At 45.1% G+C, this 19,840-nt stretch overlaps 3 protein-coding genes across 7 annotated transcripts; 1 reads left to right on the forward strand and 2 right to left on the reverse strand.

Annotated features, from left to right (window-relative positions):
* Positions 1-3,066: 3,066 nt before the first annotated feature.
* Positions 3,067-15,060, reverse strand: cog1 (component of oligomeric golgi complex 1). Of its 5 annotated transcripts, none has more exons than XM_068336858.1 (16): positions 14,707-15,060; positions 14,391-14,638; positions 13,902-14,083; positions 13,618-13,794; positions 12,521-12,677; positions 11,171-11,381; positions 10,674-11,037; positions 10,058-10,488; positions 6,007-6,153; positions 5,766-5,927; positions 5,538-5,662; positions 5,157-5,265; positions 4,865-4,974; positions 4,683-4,764; positions 4,548-4,573; positions 3,067-3,293 (listed from the first exon to the last, which is right to left on the reverse strand). In XM_068336858.1, exons 1-15 carry the CDS (start codon positions 15,049-15,051, stop codon positions 4,565-4,567), a joined length of 2,859 nt encoding a protein of 952 aa, XP_068192959.1. In that variant the 5' UTR covers positions 15,052-15,060; the 3' UTR covers positions 3,067-3,293; positions 4,548-4,564. The 5 variants fall into 5 exon arrangements, with proteins under 5 accessions (XP_068192959.1, XP_068192958.1, XP_068192956.1 ...); XM_068336857.1 differs by having other exon boundaries at positions 3,067-3,484; XM_068336855.1 differs by lacking the exon at positions 4,548-4,573.
* LOC137609672 (piggyBac transposable element-derived protein 4-like) lies at positions 7,092-9,917 on the reverse strand. The gene is made up of 2 exons (XM_068336859.1): positions 9,262-9,917; positions 7,092-8,883 (listed from the first exon to the last, which is right to left on the reverse strand). The coding sequence occupies exons 1-2, from the start codon at positions 9,635-9,637 to the stop codon at positions 7,265-7,267; spliced, it is 1,995 nt and encodes a 664-aa protein (XP_068192960.1). The 5' UTR covers positions 9,638-9,917; the 3' UTR covers positions 7,092-7,264.
* Positions 15,061-17,542: 2,482 nt separating the features above from the next.
* smim22 (small integral membrane protein 22) lies at positions 17,543-19,712 on the forward strand. Its single transcript, XM_068337716.1, has 4 exons — positions 17,543-17,700; positions 18,372-18,530; positions 18,788-18,855; positions 19,007-19,712. Exons 1-4 carry the CDS (start codon positions 17,592-17,594, stop codon positions 19,046-19,048), a joined length of 378 nt encoding a protein of 125 aa, XP_068193817.1. The 5' UTR covers positions 17,543-17,591; the 3' UTR covers positions 19,049-19,712.
* Positions 19,713-19,840: the final 128 nt, after the last annotated feature.

Here is a 19,840-nt window from a genome sequence, read left to right on the forward strand (position 1 = left end):
CAGGACAGCCATTACAGCACAATACGATCAATGAAGCGATACATCTGATAAAACCAGGGCTACCTGTGGGGTGAATGAATGTTCCAACACCGCAGGAGTTGGATACAAAGATAAGAACCTATCTTTCTTCATAATACCTTCTGGAAAGATTGGAGAGCAATGGAAAGCAGAGATAAACAGGATCAAAATGACCAAAGATCCAAGAATCTGCCATGAGCACTTCACCAGATGATTTTGAAAGACATTTGAAGGTAAGATCATTTTCAGATAACCCATAGTATTTATTCTGAATTCCTAAGGTTAAATATTCTTAAGTGGATAATTAATTCATGTCTGGAGGTACGGTATAAATGCTTTCATGACCAGATTATAATGCGATTATGGGACTCACAAGAAGTAAACAATATCAAAAGTGATAGAAAGGTCAATTGATTGGGTTTGTTTCCCCAGGGGTTGGTCCTAATTTACAACAATGACCTCAGATGTTGGGGGGTTATTTTGTTGATTGGTGTCATGTAGGGGCTTGTATAGTTTGCAGTTATAATGCAGTTATATCATCGGGTGGTAATTATAGGGGATAATTACACCCCCAGCTGGGTTCACAGGGAACTCCTCATCCAAATCTGACGATGATGACATGATTTGAGATGATTTCTTGATAAATAAGTGTGATAATGTTATTGCCAGCTGTATATTAATATAATGGCGCTGATATGGATTCACCGTGATGTCTACGATTGCATCACTTCCGCTGTGAGGGAGCGCATCGTGACTTATGATATATTTTGTTTGGCCAAGGTCCCCATTGATCATAAAATAATAATAATGCTGCCAAAACTTTTAATTATCTACTTCAAATAATACACCTGGATCATTTTGACTTTCCTGTTCCTTTAAAGTCAGACACAAGGTTTTTTTTCTTCTTCCAAATTAGGCATCATGTAAGCCATTAGCTGCTGCCTCCTGTTGTACTCATGAAGACCTGATGGGTTACCAAATAATGTACATCATTCATGTTCTTCTCTTGGGCAGTACAGACACAGAGTGTAGGTTCTCTAGGGAAAGACGGTAGTCAGCTGGGCAGTTCCTGGCCTTCTCTTGTTCTAGTTGTAAGCCATCTATGACTTTCCATCTGACATCATGTATGTGGCTTCTCCTGTTCCTGTTGGATGACCAACAACTTTCTGCCATTAAATTCTGACAAAACTGAAGTCATTGTTTGTTTAGCTCAAAAACTGTTAGAGATGCAGCTTCCAGTGATGTAATCACCTTGGATAGTGTTACTATAGACACCAAAACCACTGTGAGGAATCTAGGTGACATTTTTGATCCAAATCTGTCCTTTAGCTCACACATAAAACAGATTTCTAGAACTATCTTTTTAAATCTCCATAACATTGCTAAAATAGATTGCGAGATATGTTATTAATCCCGAAGGGAAATCATAATTTATATTATAAATAAATTATATTAAAATCAGGCATATTTTAATACAGAATGATGCAGGAAAAATTAATCCATGCTTTTATCGCATCCAGACTATACTATTGCAACTTGTTTCAGGCTGCCCCAAAGTCACTGAAGACACTCCAACTAATCCAGAATGCTGCTGCCTGTGTTCTGACCAGGACCAGGACCAGGACCAGGACCAGTACCAGTGTTGGCTTCTCTGCACTGGATACCTGTGAAAGCTAGGATACTCCTCACTTACAAAGTCCTTCATGGCTAGACACCAACCTGACTGAAGGAACTTTTAGTTCCTTATAATCCATCTAGAGCTTTACGCTCTCAACATACTGGCCTACTGGTGGTTCCTACAAAAGTAGGACAGGGGCTAGAGCCTTTTAGCTATCAAGCCCCTCTGTTGTGGAACCAAATGCTCGACAGACAACTATCCTCCAGGAGCCTGGGTCTGCTCGAGGTTTCTGCCTGTTACAAGGAAGTTTTTCCTCACCACTGTTTGCTCCTGGAGAATTCTGTTGGGTTTCTGTAAATGGGCTTGAGAGACTAGTTCAGACACAGCTCTATATGAAAAGTGCCAACAGATGATTTGGCGCTATATAAATAAAATTTTGGTGAAAGACGTTTCACCTCTGGTCCAGACGGCCTCTGGAGTTATAGCTGCTCTTCAGGAGCAGATGTGAACTCCTGAGCAGATGACCTGTTGCTTCAGAACAAGTCCATGTCGTTGCCTGTACCGTGGGAAGTGGAGGATTTAGCAACAACAAGCCTACTAATGAATACAAGATCAAGGATCAAGTTGCCAGTAGGGCTACTTCATCTCTTCTTACTATGGGATGGCTGTTCTATTCATATTAATGAGCAAAGGCTACTTGTCATACCCATGAACAGTCAAGGCTTTCATTTCTTGAATAAGAGACTTCTAGTTTGTTAGTTTGTCCAGCTAAGGCTGATGGGAAATATCTAATGTAATGTTATGGAGGTATGTGAAGTATTGGTGAAAGATCATTGTTGAAGGCAGTACAGTGACACGTTTTTACATTTCACCCAGAAGATGAAATCAGTGCTTGTATCAAATTTAAATGTAATCCATGCACTTGGATTTATAACATTTAAATGTAATCAATATAAATGTTGATATGTTTCAATCTGGACCAAAGTTATGGGCTGACAGGATCACTGACATCAGAATGAAATCAAAGGAAACCGAACTGGAACAGACCTGAGATCTGCAGGCCTCCTGTCATGTACTTAGCATTAACATGACAACATTCATCTCCTGTCAAAACTTTGAATTCAATTTTGAATTTATGTTTTATGTAAAAGAAGGATTTCTCCAAAATATGGTGGGATGTTGTGTAAAATGTCAACAGTAACAAAATGTGAAGATTTTAGCCAAACATTTTCTTTTCTTAGAAAATAACACAAAGACAACACGTCAAATGTTAAAATGTGTAACTGGTTTTGAATCTGAAGCCAGTGACACACTTAAAAGAAGTTGTGTCTAAATTATATTTGAAAGGACGGGCACACAGAATTCTATCATGGCGTCTTCATTTAGTGTCATCAAGTCATTTAGGAGAGTAAAGAAAAAACACAAAAACATTCCTGAGAAAAGAAAATTATATTATAATACATATCCTTTTTACAAAGTTTAAACAAGAACTACTAAAAAGCCTTGAGCAACAGAAGGGTTATTTGGCCATGCTGGACAGCCAACTGAGTTTGAATAAGGAAGAGGAGGCTGTGTCTTCATCCTGGTCAGCCAGCTGTCTGAACAGGCTGCCCGGCTGGAAGTTCTCCCCACCCTGGGGTTTGGGGGCCGCAGGCGTCTGCTGGAGGAAGGAGACGACAGCGTGAGGTCTGGGGGAGTCACCGCAGTCACGTGTTTCATTAGAGAAGCAGACACACACACCATCGACCCCCCCCACCAGTCAGTGAGTTTCATGCAGTTTCCTTTTTGTCTTGGTGGGAACGTTGTTGTGAGAAGATACAGTTACTGAGTTCTGTTCACTGTGTGTCCCTGGATCGAGAAATTCAAAAGGTTTATGAGGAGGAACACTGGAAATCAATTCTTCAATGTTATGTGTGTACAAAAGGAACCAATCATGATTTTTTTTTTTGGTGAACAAAACTGTCAGTGGTTTCCAGGTATTCAAATAAAAGTCCACTTTTATTTGAATCCTATCGAAACCATCTGATGGTGCTGCAAAGCCGCGGTAAACACTGGAGCCTCGAAGCTATACGGTTAGCATATAGCATATTCTTTTAGAAGAACAGACAAGCTGTGTGTTCTGCCTCCACACAACAACAATATGGTCCTGCAGTAGAAGAGCACTTTTCAAAACAAAGGATAAATCTGTTAAATTCATTATGCAACTGGATTTTTAACTGTTGGATTTCTAATTGTTGGATTTGGTAGAGTTGTTAGCACGATAGTATTGACATGATAGGACCAAGACTTGTCTCAGACTACAGATTGTAGCCCAGGCTCAGATTAACAAACTACTAAATGATGCAAACAGTGTTTCAGTATTTTGAATGTTGAGGAACTGTAACGGTTCTCCAGCCGCAGTGAAACTTGTGAATCAAGGATTATTTCCAGAGGAAGAAGAGTCGATGACTTCTGCCCTCCTCTTCACCTGGGATCTGCAGCCATAGTGATCCACATTCACCTTCTTACAGGTTTCAGCCTGATGTCGATGAATCATCACAGTAAACAAGACAACAAACAGTTTCCAAAAGTCAAAATGTTGTCATAAGAGTGAAACTGAAAAAAAGATCTTGAACAAATCCCAGGTTGGGGCAGCACAAAGGCATCAAGTGTTTTTATTTCTCGTATAATGTGTGACCCCAAGTTGGGATTGGTCCACTCAGTCGCTGTCGGAACCCGGCAACAACCTGACTGTGAGGTTCTGAGCCCGAGCAGGAGATTAATGGAGACAGAGCAGAGCGACACGTCAACGGCAAACCATTCTCTACTCAGTCACTGCAAACGTACCAAAGGGACACCAAGAGACAGCTGACCACACACACACACACACACACACACACACACACACACACACACACACAAATGGACTTGCCTTGGGGTTCTTTGCCCTCAAAAACGCTGAGAAGGCAGAGGGTGCAACAGACAATGTTAACCCACGGTGGAACACAACATGTGAACAGTGAAGCAGAGCATTGTGGGACACCAGAGTCCAGACCGGTGAACTCACCAGCTGATGGACCGCGTCGGAGCTTCTGGAAGCCGACTTGGACTTGCGTACGTTTGACATGCTGAGAGGCAGCAACCCGAACCTGCAGAGGACAGAAGCTTCCGTTCAAACTCCAGAGAATCGTCTGAGCTCAGATTTAAGCCTCCTGCGCCACACGCCCCCCCGCCGCCCCCCCCACTGACCTGATCTGGTTGTTGGATAGTGGCAGAATGTTGAAAGGCTCCTGGGAATTATTAGTGCTGCTCCGTGATGTGAGCGTCTTCTCTGAGCCGGTCAGCAGCCCCAGCAGGACCTGGAATAAAACCCCACGACCTTTAACCTTCAGCATCATCATTGTGTGGGTTATTAAATAGGATCGTAACCCCTCATCTCAGGCTGGGATCTCATCAACGTCTTAACTGCACTAAGATACAAGTCTTTCTCTGTGTGTGTGTGTGTGTGTGTGTGTGTGTGTGTGTGTGTGTGTGTGTGTACCGAGGTCCTCTGGGACAGCCGGTTGAGGTTGGCGTTCAGCGGAGGTGTGAACACGTCCAGGTCAAACGGATCGATGAAGGTTTCTAACCAATCACAGATCTCGTGAAACCTGAGTACACAAAAAAGAAAGAAAATCTTCTATGACGGCTGACCTTTGACCTCACAGACGCCTGGAAACCAACATATAGACGCAAACGGTCCAAAGCCAACGATTCCCATCTTAACGTCATCACTTTCAAAAGTAACACTATCAAATAAAAGTCACACAATCATGAAGGAACCTGTGAACACAAACACTAAGACTAAACCAGCACTGAGGGGTCAAGAACTTTATCTCAGTCGTGCACGTGAAGGCTTTTATTTCTTCTTTTTAACACACACCTGGGGTCATGGTGGGGTCTGGAGCTCTTGCCCTCCTCTGCTCTGTATCCCAGTGTGCTGTTGAGGTAACGCAGATCAAACAGCTGCTGCAGGGCTCTGTTCTGAGTCATGGGGAACGCACCTTCCTGGTGGACGGGAAAGGAAACGCAACGCAGAGAAATTCAGGACTCCACGTTGCTTCTACGTGACTGAAAGGCGCGTCTTTCCTTCGTCATCAGTCGTCATTACCGTGCCGACGGTCTGCCCCATGAGGCTGTGGTAGTGGTGGAGGGCCTGAGCCAGACAGGCCTGGAGCAGCTCCTGCAGTGTGGGCGGGGGCAGGGCGTGGCCCCCCACCCTGTTCACCTGCACGCACAGCTGGAAGAGCAGCGACTGCACGTACCAAGACGGCTGCAGGGGACAGAAGTTTGATGCCTGATTACTGATGGAGTCAGAAGTCCTCGTCTCTCTCTGTGCGTTTGAGGCTGACCTGAACTGGAAGACGGATTTTGGACGTGACGCTGTTCCCAGACTCCGCTTCTTCTTGGATCTCAAGATCCTCCCAGTTTGTTGCCGTTGTTAGGACGGCACCAGCAGAGTCAGCACGAAGAGCCGTCCCAAAATCATCCAGTAGCATCTGTCAAAAAAAAACCCCACAGCGCTATCAGACAGGTTCTAGGAAATGTTCCTACATTTCCTACAGAAATCTGCTGTGGAATTAATTCCAAAACCATTACAGAAAACACAGGTGAGACACACGTAACAGGGCTACAATCAGGGCTTTGAATCGGTTCATGGAACGAAAACGAAACCAAAAACTTTATATTTTTTAATTTTTTGTGGAACAGAAAATAATTGTAACCAGTTAATACCTTCTTTTTTCTTCTTATCGTTAAAAAAAAAATCTGACCTCACGTTTCCCTTCCTGTCATTCTCAATGCGTGATGAGAGCAGAGAGCAGTTGAGGCATGTCACCAGCAGTTTTAAGGTTATATTCCTAACAGGTAAACACTGCAGTCTGTCAATCTTAAAAAACGTTTGATTTTAGACCAACACAAACTTTATTTCATCATCATCATCATCAGCTGTCATAGCTTCCGTCTCCCTCTGATTCTCCATCCTCTGTTCTGTAACTGGATCAGTGCTGTTGCTCTGTTTTAATGTGAGCACATATCATACAGTATGTACTAAACTAATGGCTTTAATTACCAATTTAAAACTCCCAAAGCCACCTACCTATTTATATTTACAAGGAACGTTATTAACTCATTGACTGCCAGACACTTTCAGCGCGGACAGCTCCCCAGTGCCAGAGATTTTGAGCATTTTCACTGAATTTTGAAGGCCCACCAAATATTCATTTTTTAGGCTACATAAACATTCCACATATCACCCGAAACTTTAGACTGTCTTCTTTCATCAGAAAAAAAAATTTTGTTTCTAGCATCTATGTGTGTTTAGTTATTGCCCGTAGAACACAGGGTGGTTTCAGCAAAAACAGCTGATTTTGACCAGAAAACGGAGATAATGACGTTTTACTGCAGAGAAGCAAATTCAAGCAAAACTCCAACATCAAACTTCTGAAAATACTTTTACTTATTGAAACAATGCAAACAACATTAGAAAAAACATTTTTGATGAACAAATGATTTTATAACAATTTTGAAAATTAGACAAAACATAACAAAGTACATTCATTTCACTCTCAACTGTCAGAACCATTTACAGGTGAGTATGTGTGGGTGTAATCAATCATATTTCTTTTGAGTGTGATAAACAGTGAAGCATTCTCCTGCATGCAGGGGAATACGACAGGCCTTGCACCACATCCTGGTCTCACTCCTCCCACCCCTTCTAACACACACCCGACATTTCCTTGAGGGATGTGCCTTCTTTGTGGTGGCCCTCAAACGTTCCAGCTTGTGCCTGGACATCAGGCCATCGAGTCTGCCTTCTGGGTCTCGGTTTCTGACTGACCTGGTTTGCAGCACGTCTTCGACCTCCATCTCCTCGCCCCCCTCATGTGACACGTACCCCTTTTCAGTCCAGGACCTTGCAATGTCCTTCATGAAATCAAGGTGCGATTTCTTGATCCCTGGGTTCCTGGACCTGAACAACACATAGGCGTTGTACACACAAATCTGGAACAAATAGGCGACAAACTTTTTTGTCCAGTTTTGAGTTTTCCTGATGAAGGGGTAGTATGCAATGTTCTGGTCTAGTTTGTCCACCCCATTCATGCAGGAATTGTACTGTACCACACACTCCGGTTTGAGCTGTGCCACTTTTTCCCGCTGACCCTTCTGCCACACCTCCACCCTCTGCATCCTGTCGTTGTGGCAGGTTGTTATCATTCTCACCAGGCGCTTGTCCTGCCAGGCCAAGACCAGTACCCGGCCGTTGTGTCGCACCACCTTCCCCTCCTCACCCAAGTCTGTCTTTGACGGCTCTCTGATGATCTGTGGTTCGCCACGGTTTTTCCTGAGGGTTCCACAAACATTAGTCTTTTTTTTACACAACTGCTCACACAGTTTTACGGAATTATAAAAATTGTCCATGAATATTGTGTACCCCTGCTCGGTCAGGCGGTCAAGGAGGGAGAACACAATGTCTGGGAGTGTGCTCGACTGGCCAACATAAGGCAACATATTGTAACAATAGCCAGTCCGCGAGTCACACAAAATATAAGATTTTATGCCATATTTGACTGGCTTCTGAGGGTTGTAAACCCTGAAGTTCAGGCGTCCACGCCACTGCAACATCCCCTCATCAATGCAAATGTTTTCATGGGGCTGATACAGCTCTTTGAATTTGGAAATAATTGAATCAAGGACAGGACGCACTTTATAAAGTTTATCTCCAGCATCCTGTGAGGCATTGTCATTGAAGTGGAGAAACTTCCCAATTAGCTGGAACCTGTTGCGTGGCATGGTGTTGTTGAAGTACGGAATGGCTTCCATTGGATCCTCACTACAGTACATGCTGACGCTGGGCTTCTTTATGTAGCCGGTGAGGAACGTAAGACCCAAGTACTTTTTGAGCTCTGGAACGTTCACCGGTTTCCACACCCTCTCTCTGGAGTGTGGCAGAGCTTCAGGATGTGCCAGTATAAACTGCTGTGCATACAGGTTGGTCTGAGACACAATGTGACCCAGCAGCTCGTCAGTCAGAAACAGCTGCATGAAGTCAACCGGCTGGTCTGAATCCAGGTCTGCAGCCGCATTCTGGGGACCAGGGGTTGCCACGAATGGGAACTTAGTGGGTTTCCAGCCATCATGACTCCAAACACCTGCATCCACCTCCAGTGATTGGTGTCTCCTCGCACCTCTCCCTCTAGCAGGTGCACGTCCTCTACTCGTTTTAGGGACTGTAAAATATAGAAATATACAATTTTACACTATATATATATATATGCATGCTTGAAATAAGTAGGATATCATTTTACACAACATATATATATATTATATACACACATGCCTGAAATATGTACCATTCTACAAAACATACACACACACACACACACACACACACACATATTATAGATATATACACACGCATGCCTGAAATATGTACCATTCTACAAAACATACACACACACATATTATACATATATACACACACATGCCTGAAATAAGTACCATTTTACACAAAAGAGTAATACATTCATAGATGGGGAACAACTTATGCGGGATGGAGGGCCGACACGTGTTTTTTACATCATGTAACAAAGTAGCAAAATAGTTACCTTTGCTCCTCAGATCCTCCGTGGGCTCCCCCAGGTCTGGGGAGGACTCCCTGCTGCTTTCCGACGGAATCCAGTCAGATGACGAGTCCGGGTCCGGTTCAGAGTCAGAACCGTCGCCGGACAGACGCAGCGGAGAACCCTCCGCAGCGGCGCTCCCACGTGGGACGCCGCCGAACTGCGGGGGGGCCCCGCTACAACCCGCCACGCTTTCCTCGCCTCCGATCCGGTCTTCAACCTCCTTGGGTGCATCTCCTGCCCCCCGATCCTTACCGCTGTCGCTCATTTCCACAGCAGCTACACTGCCAGACAAGCTCTGTGCCAGTGTGAGCTGCTTGAACCTGCCTCCTCCACATGCTTTCGCCTTGCGCTTCGCCATTTTGCTCTCCTCTACTGCCCCAACACCGACGCTTCTTCGTCGTTTTATCTGGTGATCTAGGGTGTGAAACACTGCCCCCGACCGGAATAAATGGAATACAAGGCTGAAAATCACACAGAATGTGCGAAACGCTTTGATCTAACGTTCCCTATAAAAAACGCCTAAGACGAAATATGACGTCTTTGGCACTCAACGTTTGGATTCTATAAGACGAAATATGACGTCTTTGGCACTCTGTGAGTTAACTGGTTCGGGAACTTTATTTTTTTTTGTTCTAACCGGTTCAGGAACGTCAGTTCAAGGGTGGAACGTAAAACCGGAACCGTTATAAAACTGTTTCTGTTCGAACGAACCGATTGGGATAACATTCTGGTTCGAAGCCCTGATTACAATAAATATCCATGAGAGGCGGGACCTGACTTTTGAAAGGGCGGAGCTCCAGATCCGGTACGCCTCCATGCTGCAGCTGAGGAGCTCCTCCTTCAGACCGGCCCACTGGGCCTGGGCGGGGCTGACGTCAACGACAGCCCGGCCCTTCCCTTGCTTCCTGCCTTGTCTGGGGGTTCCCTTTGCTGTGACCTCTGACCCGTTCTGCTTTCCCAGAATGCAAATCTTCAGGCTGGGGCACAACTGCCCCAAAGACTGACACAGCCGGCCCATGAACAGGACGGAGCTGAGGACGGCCGGGCTCGGCTCCGGTGAGGTGCTGTCCAGCTGGTGGCGGACGGCTGACAGGATGTGGCGGGTGCAGAGCAGACAACCTTCACGTAGAGCCTCTTCCACCGCCGGTGAGTCGGTGAAGCGACCGGATGTTGATGCTGGGGAGTTCTCTTTGGCACCAGAAGAGGATCCTGTGATGGAGAAGGAGCTACAGTCAGAAAGATTCATCTCTGTCCCGGGTCTGGTGTAACACCTGGACTGGATGGATCCACTGAACACCGAGCAATCGCCAGCGCATCACAGGGAGCCGTTACATCAGTGTTAACCTACACAACTAATCAGCAAGAGGCTGTCTAGGGGGGGACAACACCCTTACCTGTAACCTGGGAGGGAAGGTAGCACTGGAGGTCATCCAGCCTAGCCTTTAGCTTAGCGTCCATGGATGAACAGAAGCTTTGAACGCACGGCGTCAGCGCCTGGGTTTTCATGGCCAGGCTGCTCCCGTGGTGCCGCTGCCCCCTCTGCGCCACGCTGACCCATCCCGCATCACTCGGCAGGTCCCCCGGAGATTCCGACCACAGAAATGAAGCCACGTCGACCTCGAACTGGGATCCACAACCAGAGCCGGGGTTGGATCCTGGAGATGTGTGGCTGGTCTGGACCTCCAAATCCCTCAGAACTGAGACGAGGAGCTGAACAGAGGTTGCTGAGATGGCTCCAGTTTCTTCTTTGGTGATGGCCTGGTGGAGTGGAACCAGGGAATGAGTGGAGCATGTTTCAGAGCATCAACAGAGTTGTCAAAAAGCATAAATGCATTAATGATCAGTGTAAATGATTAAATGTGTAGAACTGAGACGCTGGGAGAGGACTGACCTGCAGCCGCTGAAGGAAGAGCTGCTGCAGGAAGTCGTTCCAGACGGCCAGGGGCCGGTCCAGCAGCCGCTGGCACACGGCGCCCCAGTGCTGGCTGATGGAGTCGGTGGACAGGAGGTCCCACACGGCATCACGAATGGCCGCCAACCCCTTCAGGCTCTTCACGTAGACCAGCAGGCCGCCGACGCCACGGCAGATGTCTTCCTTACAGCTGGAAACGGGGCGTCAACAACACGTTCATCAGCACTTATTTACTGTAAGTAGGATTCACCTTGAGAGTGATTTTTAAGAAATGAATGCATTTTACATTAAAATGATTAAAGGTGAAGTAACTTGTTGAAAAATGTATATTTTACATGATTTACTGGTATACAGATTACTTTTAGATGATCTGATAATATGTATGTGTTTGAATCAACCCCCTTGAGTCAACCGGTACCAGTCACACAGAGAACACAGAACTTATGTTATTAATATATTATTAATATACAGAATTTGTATTAATTCTGTTTAATTTACGATCTCATTCTGAACAATTTTTTGTTTTAAATGACTGGATTCTCTCCTTCACGTCTGTCTGAGTCACTCCTGACGCTTGTGAAGATGCTTGCCTCGGTCACATGACTACCTTCTTAAAGGAGCCACCCCGGTCACTAGCACAGAATACATTACCGCTAAACTGAAACTCCAAAACGAACAAGAAACAAATGTTGACGCGACGCTACAAGGACGCTGCTAATAAATTTGCATACACAGTTTATTTTTATATCAAGGAAAAAAACAGCTTTACTTTTGATGGTATCATTTTATTTTATTATCAATCGCACTTTAAAGGCCGTGAATATTGCCTGATGCTTTTTTTTTTTGTTTTGTTTTTTTGAGCTAACACATTCCTCTCTGACAAACAGAAGCCTCATCATACAGAAAGCTAGGACTGGTGGAATGTGAACAAACCACTTCATCATGTCGTACGCCGGTAGGTTACCATGGTGACTGTGGTTATTGTGGTGGAATCAGTAGAAGAAACTTTCATTCTGATTCAATCGACACCATGGGTGAACATAGAGGAAGTTTTCAGTTGACATTAATGAAGAAACAGGATTCTCCTGGATCTCTTTGTCAAGTAAATAAATAAATATTCAAGCATGTAAATATATAAGATATTCATACCTACAGTAACATCAGGACAGAGAGAGTCTGATTTAACTTGCTGCTTCCTAAAAATGGGCTCTGATATTTTGGTAGAATAAAGATTTTTGGTTTTATGTCTAGTTTTTGAATTGTAAACAAGACAAATAGGCACAATGAGAGAATCTTTCAGGCGCGGTGCCCTGATCGGCTGGAGCTTACGTATCGATCCACTGCTGCAGAGCATCCCGGAGCTGCTCCGTCTGGATTGGCTGAGCCAGGGTGCGGAGGACGGGCTGGAACTCGGTGATGGAGGGAGGGAGGTACCTGAACCAACTACCTGTGCTCATCTCTTCATGCAGCACCCTCCTGCCTCTGGCTGGAGTCAGAGAGACAGGATAGATGGAGGCAACTTTAATCCATGGATTTAAGAACACATGTTAACAGGTTCAAGTGTTTGGTTAGTTTAGTCCTTTAGCTGAGAAGATGCATCTATAAATCTGTTTGAATCATAACAAACTTGTGCTCCGAATACTTTTCTCTTCACATATTCAGTGTTAGATCAAATTACACACAGACCAAATACATTCATTCATTTTTTGAAGACGAGACCATTTTAATCTTCTCATTATCAGCCTTTTATCTGAATCCAGGTCACGGATTATGTCAACTCCAATCCCAGATTACACCAAGACAAGTTTCCAGCTCAACATAGGGTCAGATAGAGAGATAGACCCCTGTTCACACACACATTCACACCTGTGGTCTGTTTAGTGCACATATGTCAAAGTCAACACTGGCGTCGTGCCCGGAGTGTCCCCCGCCTCACGCCCTGAGACTGCCAGGATAGGCACTGGCTACCCCGCGACCTGCGTTAGCGGATTAAGCGGGTTGGAAAATGAATGAATGAATGTCAAAGTCAAGGCCCGCGGGCCAGGATCTGGTCGTGGGCCACATTTATTGGAATCAATCAATCTTTCATTTTTACATAATTTGATTGTAGCAAATACAAGTATATTTGATTGATTCATGCCAAAATGACACTATGGTGCTAAATCTGGGCTAATGGTTTCCTGATTTGAAAAAAACACTAAATCTGAATGTTCATTTGTTAGCTCTTGACCTGAACAGTGTCTTTAAACCAACGTTCACTGAAGGAAAGGTTATTCAGGTTCAAAACGATTTTAATTTACTGATGGAATTCTTTTGAATTACAGCGCTTCCGTTAATTTCTGGTATTATTTATTGATCAAATTGTTTTCAGTTGTAGACTTGACTGTGACTTTTTAGAATAAGATAATTTTTTTGCGATCTCATACCTGCAGGTGTGGTGGAGGTGACATCCTCCAGGATAGAGAAGAGCAGGCCACAGCTCAAGGTCCCCTCCCCCGGCTTGGGACTACCCTCGGGGGGCAGGTAGAACACGGCGTAGGCCTGGAACAGAGTGGTGACCAGCAGCTCCACCAGACTGCACACCTGAGCCTTGATCCCTGTACCTGGACCAAGTCCACATGTTAGAAACGGGACAAATCTGGGATCCAACAAACAGAGTCAAAGCTTCCACACGGCTCTCTGGTGTGGGGTGTATGAAGTGTGACACTACCATGTTGAGGTTGGTTAAGAAGTTTATGGATTGAGGCTTTCCGGGCCAGCAGGAAGCCAGCCAGGGCCTGGCGTGGAGAGCTGTCCTCCAGCAGCATCGTGGACACCAGTGCCTCAGCGATGGCCTGGTCCGAGACGGCCCGGCCCTGCAGCAGAGACTTACTGTCCAGGAGGATTGTGGACCTGCAAAATGAAGCATGAACGAGCAACCATGAGTAGGAGGGGGCTTCAGGAATGTTAGCTCATATTCAAGCACAGCATTGTCAGATTTCCCATCAAGCTTAAGCTCAGAAATGCAAGACGAACGTGATGTCATCCTGCCGAGCTTCAGGCGTCACGTCACGCGAGCACGAGGAAGTTGACAGAACACTTTCCTACTAGACCCAGGTGCTGTGTTTGTGGATCGTTTCATACGTTTGCTGTGAGAAAGCAGGTGTTTTCAAAAACATCAAGGAAAAGCTTTTTTCTTATCAGTCAAACTATGCGGTACCTGAAGTGTCCGGTCGTTGCGACCTGCCGGACCAAGATGGGGAACCGTGCCAGGACGGGGGTGTAGTGCCCCCCTGCAGTGGCGTCCAGCTGCAGCAGGGCGTGGAGGTGGCAGCACAGCAGGTAGAGCTGAGTGGCCTGCAGGTACTGGGAGGCCTCCATGGCGCTCCAGATGCGCTCTGGGATCTCCAGGAGGAGCTTGATCTGGGCGGCCATGGTGTAGAACTTGTCCTTCCAGAGCCCCTGGCTCTACAATGACAACATGATTCAGACAGAAGCAGCAGAGCGTGATGGGGTTCTATTCGATCTGACCGTACCTGGTCCCTGGTGCTCTGGACTGGTCTGCCTTGCTTCAGCCGGTGGCAGTACTGGTGCAGGTCCTGGATGAACCGGACCACGCTCTCCGAGCACTGCCTCATCTCCCCGATGGTGTCCGCGGCGTCGATCAGGTCCCGGTAGCGCTCCCCCACCATCTGCCGCAGCTCCTCCTTCTTCTGCTCGATCTCACCGCGGATTTTCCGTTCGATGCAGCGGATTTGCTCCGTGTTGTGGCGCTCGAACAGAACCGCGGGGTCGCTGATCTCCGAGACCCGCACAGGTAGAGTCTGGTTGTCCGCCATCGCACCCCAAACTACCGTCGACCCGGAAACCCGTTTAGCCATTTCCGGGTCCACGTAAACACGCCGGTGACGTAGTAGGAGGATGGATTGTTTATTGGCCAACGGAGCTGTAGGCCGGACGGTGTCATCCGGGACAGTGGAGTCCCGCCTCCACCGGCAGCTGGACCAATCAGATACATTTGTAGTGGCATCCCAAAGCAGAGTTCAAAGACCTGTCGGAACACGTCAAACTTGACAGCTCTGACAACAAAAAAGCTGTGAAGACCTGAAACATACACTCACCGGCCACTTTATCAGGTACACCTGTCCAACTGCTCGTTAACACTTCATTTCTAATCAGCCAATCACATGGCGGCAACTCAGTGCATTTAGGCATGTAGACATGGTCAAGACAATCTCCTGCAGTTCAAACCCAGCATCAGTACGGGCAAGAAAGGTGATCTGAGTGACTTTGAACGTGGCATGGTTGTTGGTGCCAGAAGGGCTGGTCTGAGTATTTCAGAAACTGCTGATCTACTGGGATGGTGACGTAGATCACCATCATCATTGTGTGAAAAACGCACAACCATCTCTAGGGTTTACAGAGAATGGTCCGAAAAAGAAGAAATATCCAGTAAGCGGCAGTTCTGTGGGCGGAAATGCCTTGTTGATGCCAGAGGTCAGAGGTGAATGGCCAGACTGGTTCGAGCTGATAGAAAGGCAACAGTGACTCAAATAACCAGCCGTTACAACCAAGAAGAAGACAACCAAGGAGAAGAAGAAGAAGACAACCAAGGTAGGCAGAAGAGCATCTCTGAACGCACAGTACGTCCAACTTTGAGGCAGATGGGCTACAGCAGCAGACGACCACGCCGGGTGCCACTCTTTTCAGCTGTCCTGCTTTAGGTGTTTTTGTGTAATGCCCTTACATTACACAAAAACATTACACATGTGGTCATACCCCCTGGCATCTCTTTTATATGTTCTCTGTTTATATTGTATACTGTTTTTGTATAGTGTACTGAATTTTCTTTAATAACACTATAGTAAAAAAATTAAAAAAAAGAACACGTCAAACTAAAAACGTCACGTTTCATTGTGTCTCACTGAGCACCCTAGCTATTACCTCAGTTTATAGATGAGTTATTACCTCAGTTTTATAGATGAATTATTACCTCAGTTTATAGATGAATTATTACCTCAGATTATAGATGAATTATTATCTCAGTTTATAGATGAATTATTACCTAGGTTTATAGATTAATTATTACCTCAGTTTATAGATTCATTATTACCTCAGTTTATAGATTAATTATTATCTCAGTTTATATATGAATTATTACCTCAGTTTATAGATTAATTATTACCTCAATTTATAGATGAATTATTACCTCAGTTTATACATTGATTATTACCTCAGTTTATAAATGAATTATTACCTCATCAACTCCTAGATGTGTGAGAAAATATTAACATTCTTGGGTATGACAGCATTGTTTTATAACAGTGTACTGCCTCTCAAAACATGATATTGTAGTTTCTTTTTAGGTGAGTCATTATAATTTAATTAGACTGACAAACAACAATTTACAAAGTGGCATTCAAACAATTTACACACAAAGAAAAACAAACAAACACACTTTAAAACAAAGGTATACATTTAAAAGATTTTTTTTCCACATAGGGCCATGTTCTGTCTAAAAGAGAAAGTCTGATCTATATATTGGCCTAGGTTCCTGCCATTATCTGTTGTTATTAGACTAGTTCTACAATTATTTCTTTTAATTAAACGATAGTCCTGATAATAATGGCCAGGGAAGGCGTAAGTAAGTCCACTTCATGAGTAAAATATATTTCCCTCACTAGGTATCTCAAAATCGAAGCTTTACTTTAAAAAGAAATACCAGAAGTATAAATTCTCGGATAACAGATCGTTTTGATTGTAATTATTTTCATCTGAACCTCTCTCTTTGTCCGGGAGGTTTCTCTGGTGGGACCCAAGGAAACGCGCTCGGCCGTGGAGCTGCGTCTGTAACAGACAGTATAAATAGAATAAAAAGTGAAATTGAAGATAGCAGGAGGCCCACATGGAGGGTGGGGGACACCCTTCCTACATTGTAAGGCATGTCACTATCTAATGTCACAACATCAGCTCCTCCCTGGAGTACAGAAGCCCAGTGCTATCCATTGTCTTGAAGTTAAGTTAAAATAACACACACATAAACACAGAAAAAACGCAAAATTAAGCACAAATTACTCGCTCAGAGTAAAGAGGCAGCATGCTCGCGCATGCGCACTAGAATAGAATAATGAGGACTTTATTATTTTGGGGTTGGCAGAAGGACCGGAGGAGACGTGGAGCAGATTTTTCTGAAACATAAAAGGTGGGGCATGTGAGTGCTGGGGTAACGCTGCCCCCCTCTCCAGACCTCCAGCAACAGGATGCCAGAGCGTTGCCCCCCCCCCCCCCAACAACTGCCCCACCGAGACATTACCAAACCATGGAACCAAAAACAACCCAACTATAAAATATGGGGAAGTTCATTAGAAAAGTATGAATATGAATAAATGTCCTGACACTGTTAACGTCCCTCCGTCCGGCGATGAGGAGGAAGTCACAGCAAAACAAAACCAGTGCGTCAGCGGCAACAGGTGCGTCAGGTGAGCCTCACACCCGGAAGAAGAACGAAAACACAGCGACTCCGTTCACAGGTAAGGATTTTATTCCGATTTAAGGAATAAATCGGATAATCTGTTTGGAAAGAAAACATCTGGGCTCACGAACACCGCGGTCAGACTCCACGATACGATGATGACGTCCGTTGGTTCCGTTTCCACCGACGCGCAGTTCTTCATCAGGGAGACAGATCTGTTAAAATCCCTGACAACGTGCTCCCGTTGGTCAGGGGCCCCCAGGGGCCTTTACTTGGTCAGGATCAAAGTTCAGATGAACAGCTGGTGGACCACAGAGTTGTTTATGGATGAATTCCACTTCTGAGAAACTGTTGTCCACCCGCCCGTAATTATGATTATAATGATATGAAGCTGTGAATCCCCAAACTTCATTTCCTTTTGATTAAATAGTGTGTGTGTGTGTGTGTGTGTGTGTGTGTGTGTGTGTGTGTGTGTGTGTGTGTGTGTGTGTGTGTGTGTGTGTGTGTGTGTGTGTGTGTGTGTGTGTGTGTGTGTGTGTGTAATGGCAGGAAAATATTGACTCTGCAGATTTTATCCTGCTTCATTTTTCAGTTGTTATGGTGATGTTGCTGGGTTGAGAGAGACATCTTCATGACATTTAAAGTCCATAATAGTTCAATCACAACAAATTATAAAACCCAATCCCATCAACTGAGTGGTGAACCTTAGTCCTCGCTGCTGTGCTTCAGGTGGAACCAGCAGTGAATTCTGGGAGTTTGTGGTCGCAGACAGAGCGATGGATCAGTTTGAGGAGCAGGCCAAGGAGGTGGTCTCCAGACTGCAGTCCAAACAGCTCTTCCAGTCTGACTGGGACATCGCCTCTTTTGTCATGTTTTTCATCTTCATTGGTGAGTGAAGAAGAGATGTTGTCATGGTTACACAATCCACAGGTATAAATCCATGCAATTCAGAAAGTATTTTACTGTGTAGAGGAACATGAAGCCATCTCTCACGCTATGGGGTTTGACAAGATAAGAAAAAATGTCAGTGAGTGAATGAGTGAATGCGTCACTTTGAGGAGTCACTGGACTTGAACGTGTTTTATTAATCATGTCCATCCACCAGCTCCACCAGTCATGACTTGTTGTGTCTTCTTTGTGGTCAGGGACGGTTCTGCTGCTGGTCGTCCTGGTCCTCATCCGATGTTGCTGCTGTGGCTGTTGGAACGAGAAGGTAACCAGACACAATGCAGTGTAGAGAATAGGACACGTGGTACCAGATTATAGTTTAATGCCACCATCGTCATCATCACCAGTCAGACACGGGGCTCGTTTCAACAACGTGTCATGTGTTGATGAGCAGCTTCTTTCTGGTTCCTCCATAGCCTCGGAAGATTGGCATCGACAACTTCGGCATGGAGCCCTGACGGTTCCACGGCACAGATCAAGTCTCATGACGGCGGACCAGCACCGGTCTGGGACCAGCACCGGTCTGGGATTAGCACCGGTCTGGGATTAGCACCGGTCTGGGATTAGCACCGGTCTGGGACCTCACTTACTCTCTTCCACATGAAATCAAGGGTTGCCATTCCACATATAATAATATGACTCGCGTGATCTCGTTGAATTCTCTCTGGTGTGTGGGTTTTGTTGCTAGGATATCACTATGGAGATGGAAATGCTGTTTGCTAATTGAATTATCACAGTGATCCCTCGTTACTCGCGGTTAATCTAGGAACCATCCGCAAAAACGAAATTCGATGTAGCAACGAATTATTTTATTATTTATGGTAATTTAAGCGTTCATGACCCCTCCCCATACTGATATTAAACCACCTTCTATCTGTGTTACCTTTAAAACACTCTGATAGACTGTTTAAAGCACTTTTGTGTCTCACGGAAGTGCGCTGCGTTCCGAGACGCACGGAACGCAGCGCACTTCCAGATGCCGTCAGCCAATAGAATGTGCATACGGTATCACGTGACTACCTACTAAAAATCCACGATGCGGTGAAACCACACGTGTTGATGCGTGAATGCACGAGGGATTACTGTACTTGTTTTTTTTGAAAGGATGAAGGTTCTATGACGTAATCAAATTTCCATAATAAAATGTCTGAAATTGCTTTGCTGTTGGATTTTTGTCTTGACATTATTCCTGCTTGTCAAACACTAATTTATAAAGATAACACACACACACACGGTCATTTCCACGATTA

This window comes from Antennarius striatus, chromosome 16, assembly GCF_040054535.1.
Source record: "Antennarius striatus isolate MH-2024 chromosome 16, ASM4005453v1, whole genome shotgun sequence".
In the NCBI taxonomy this organism is placed as follows: Eukaryota; Metazoa; Chordata; class Actinopteri; order Lophiiformes; family Antennariidae; genus Antennarius; species Antennarius striatus.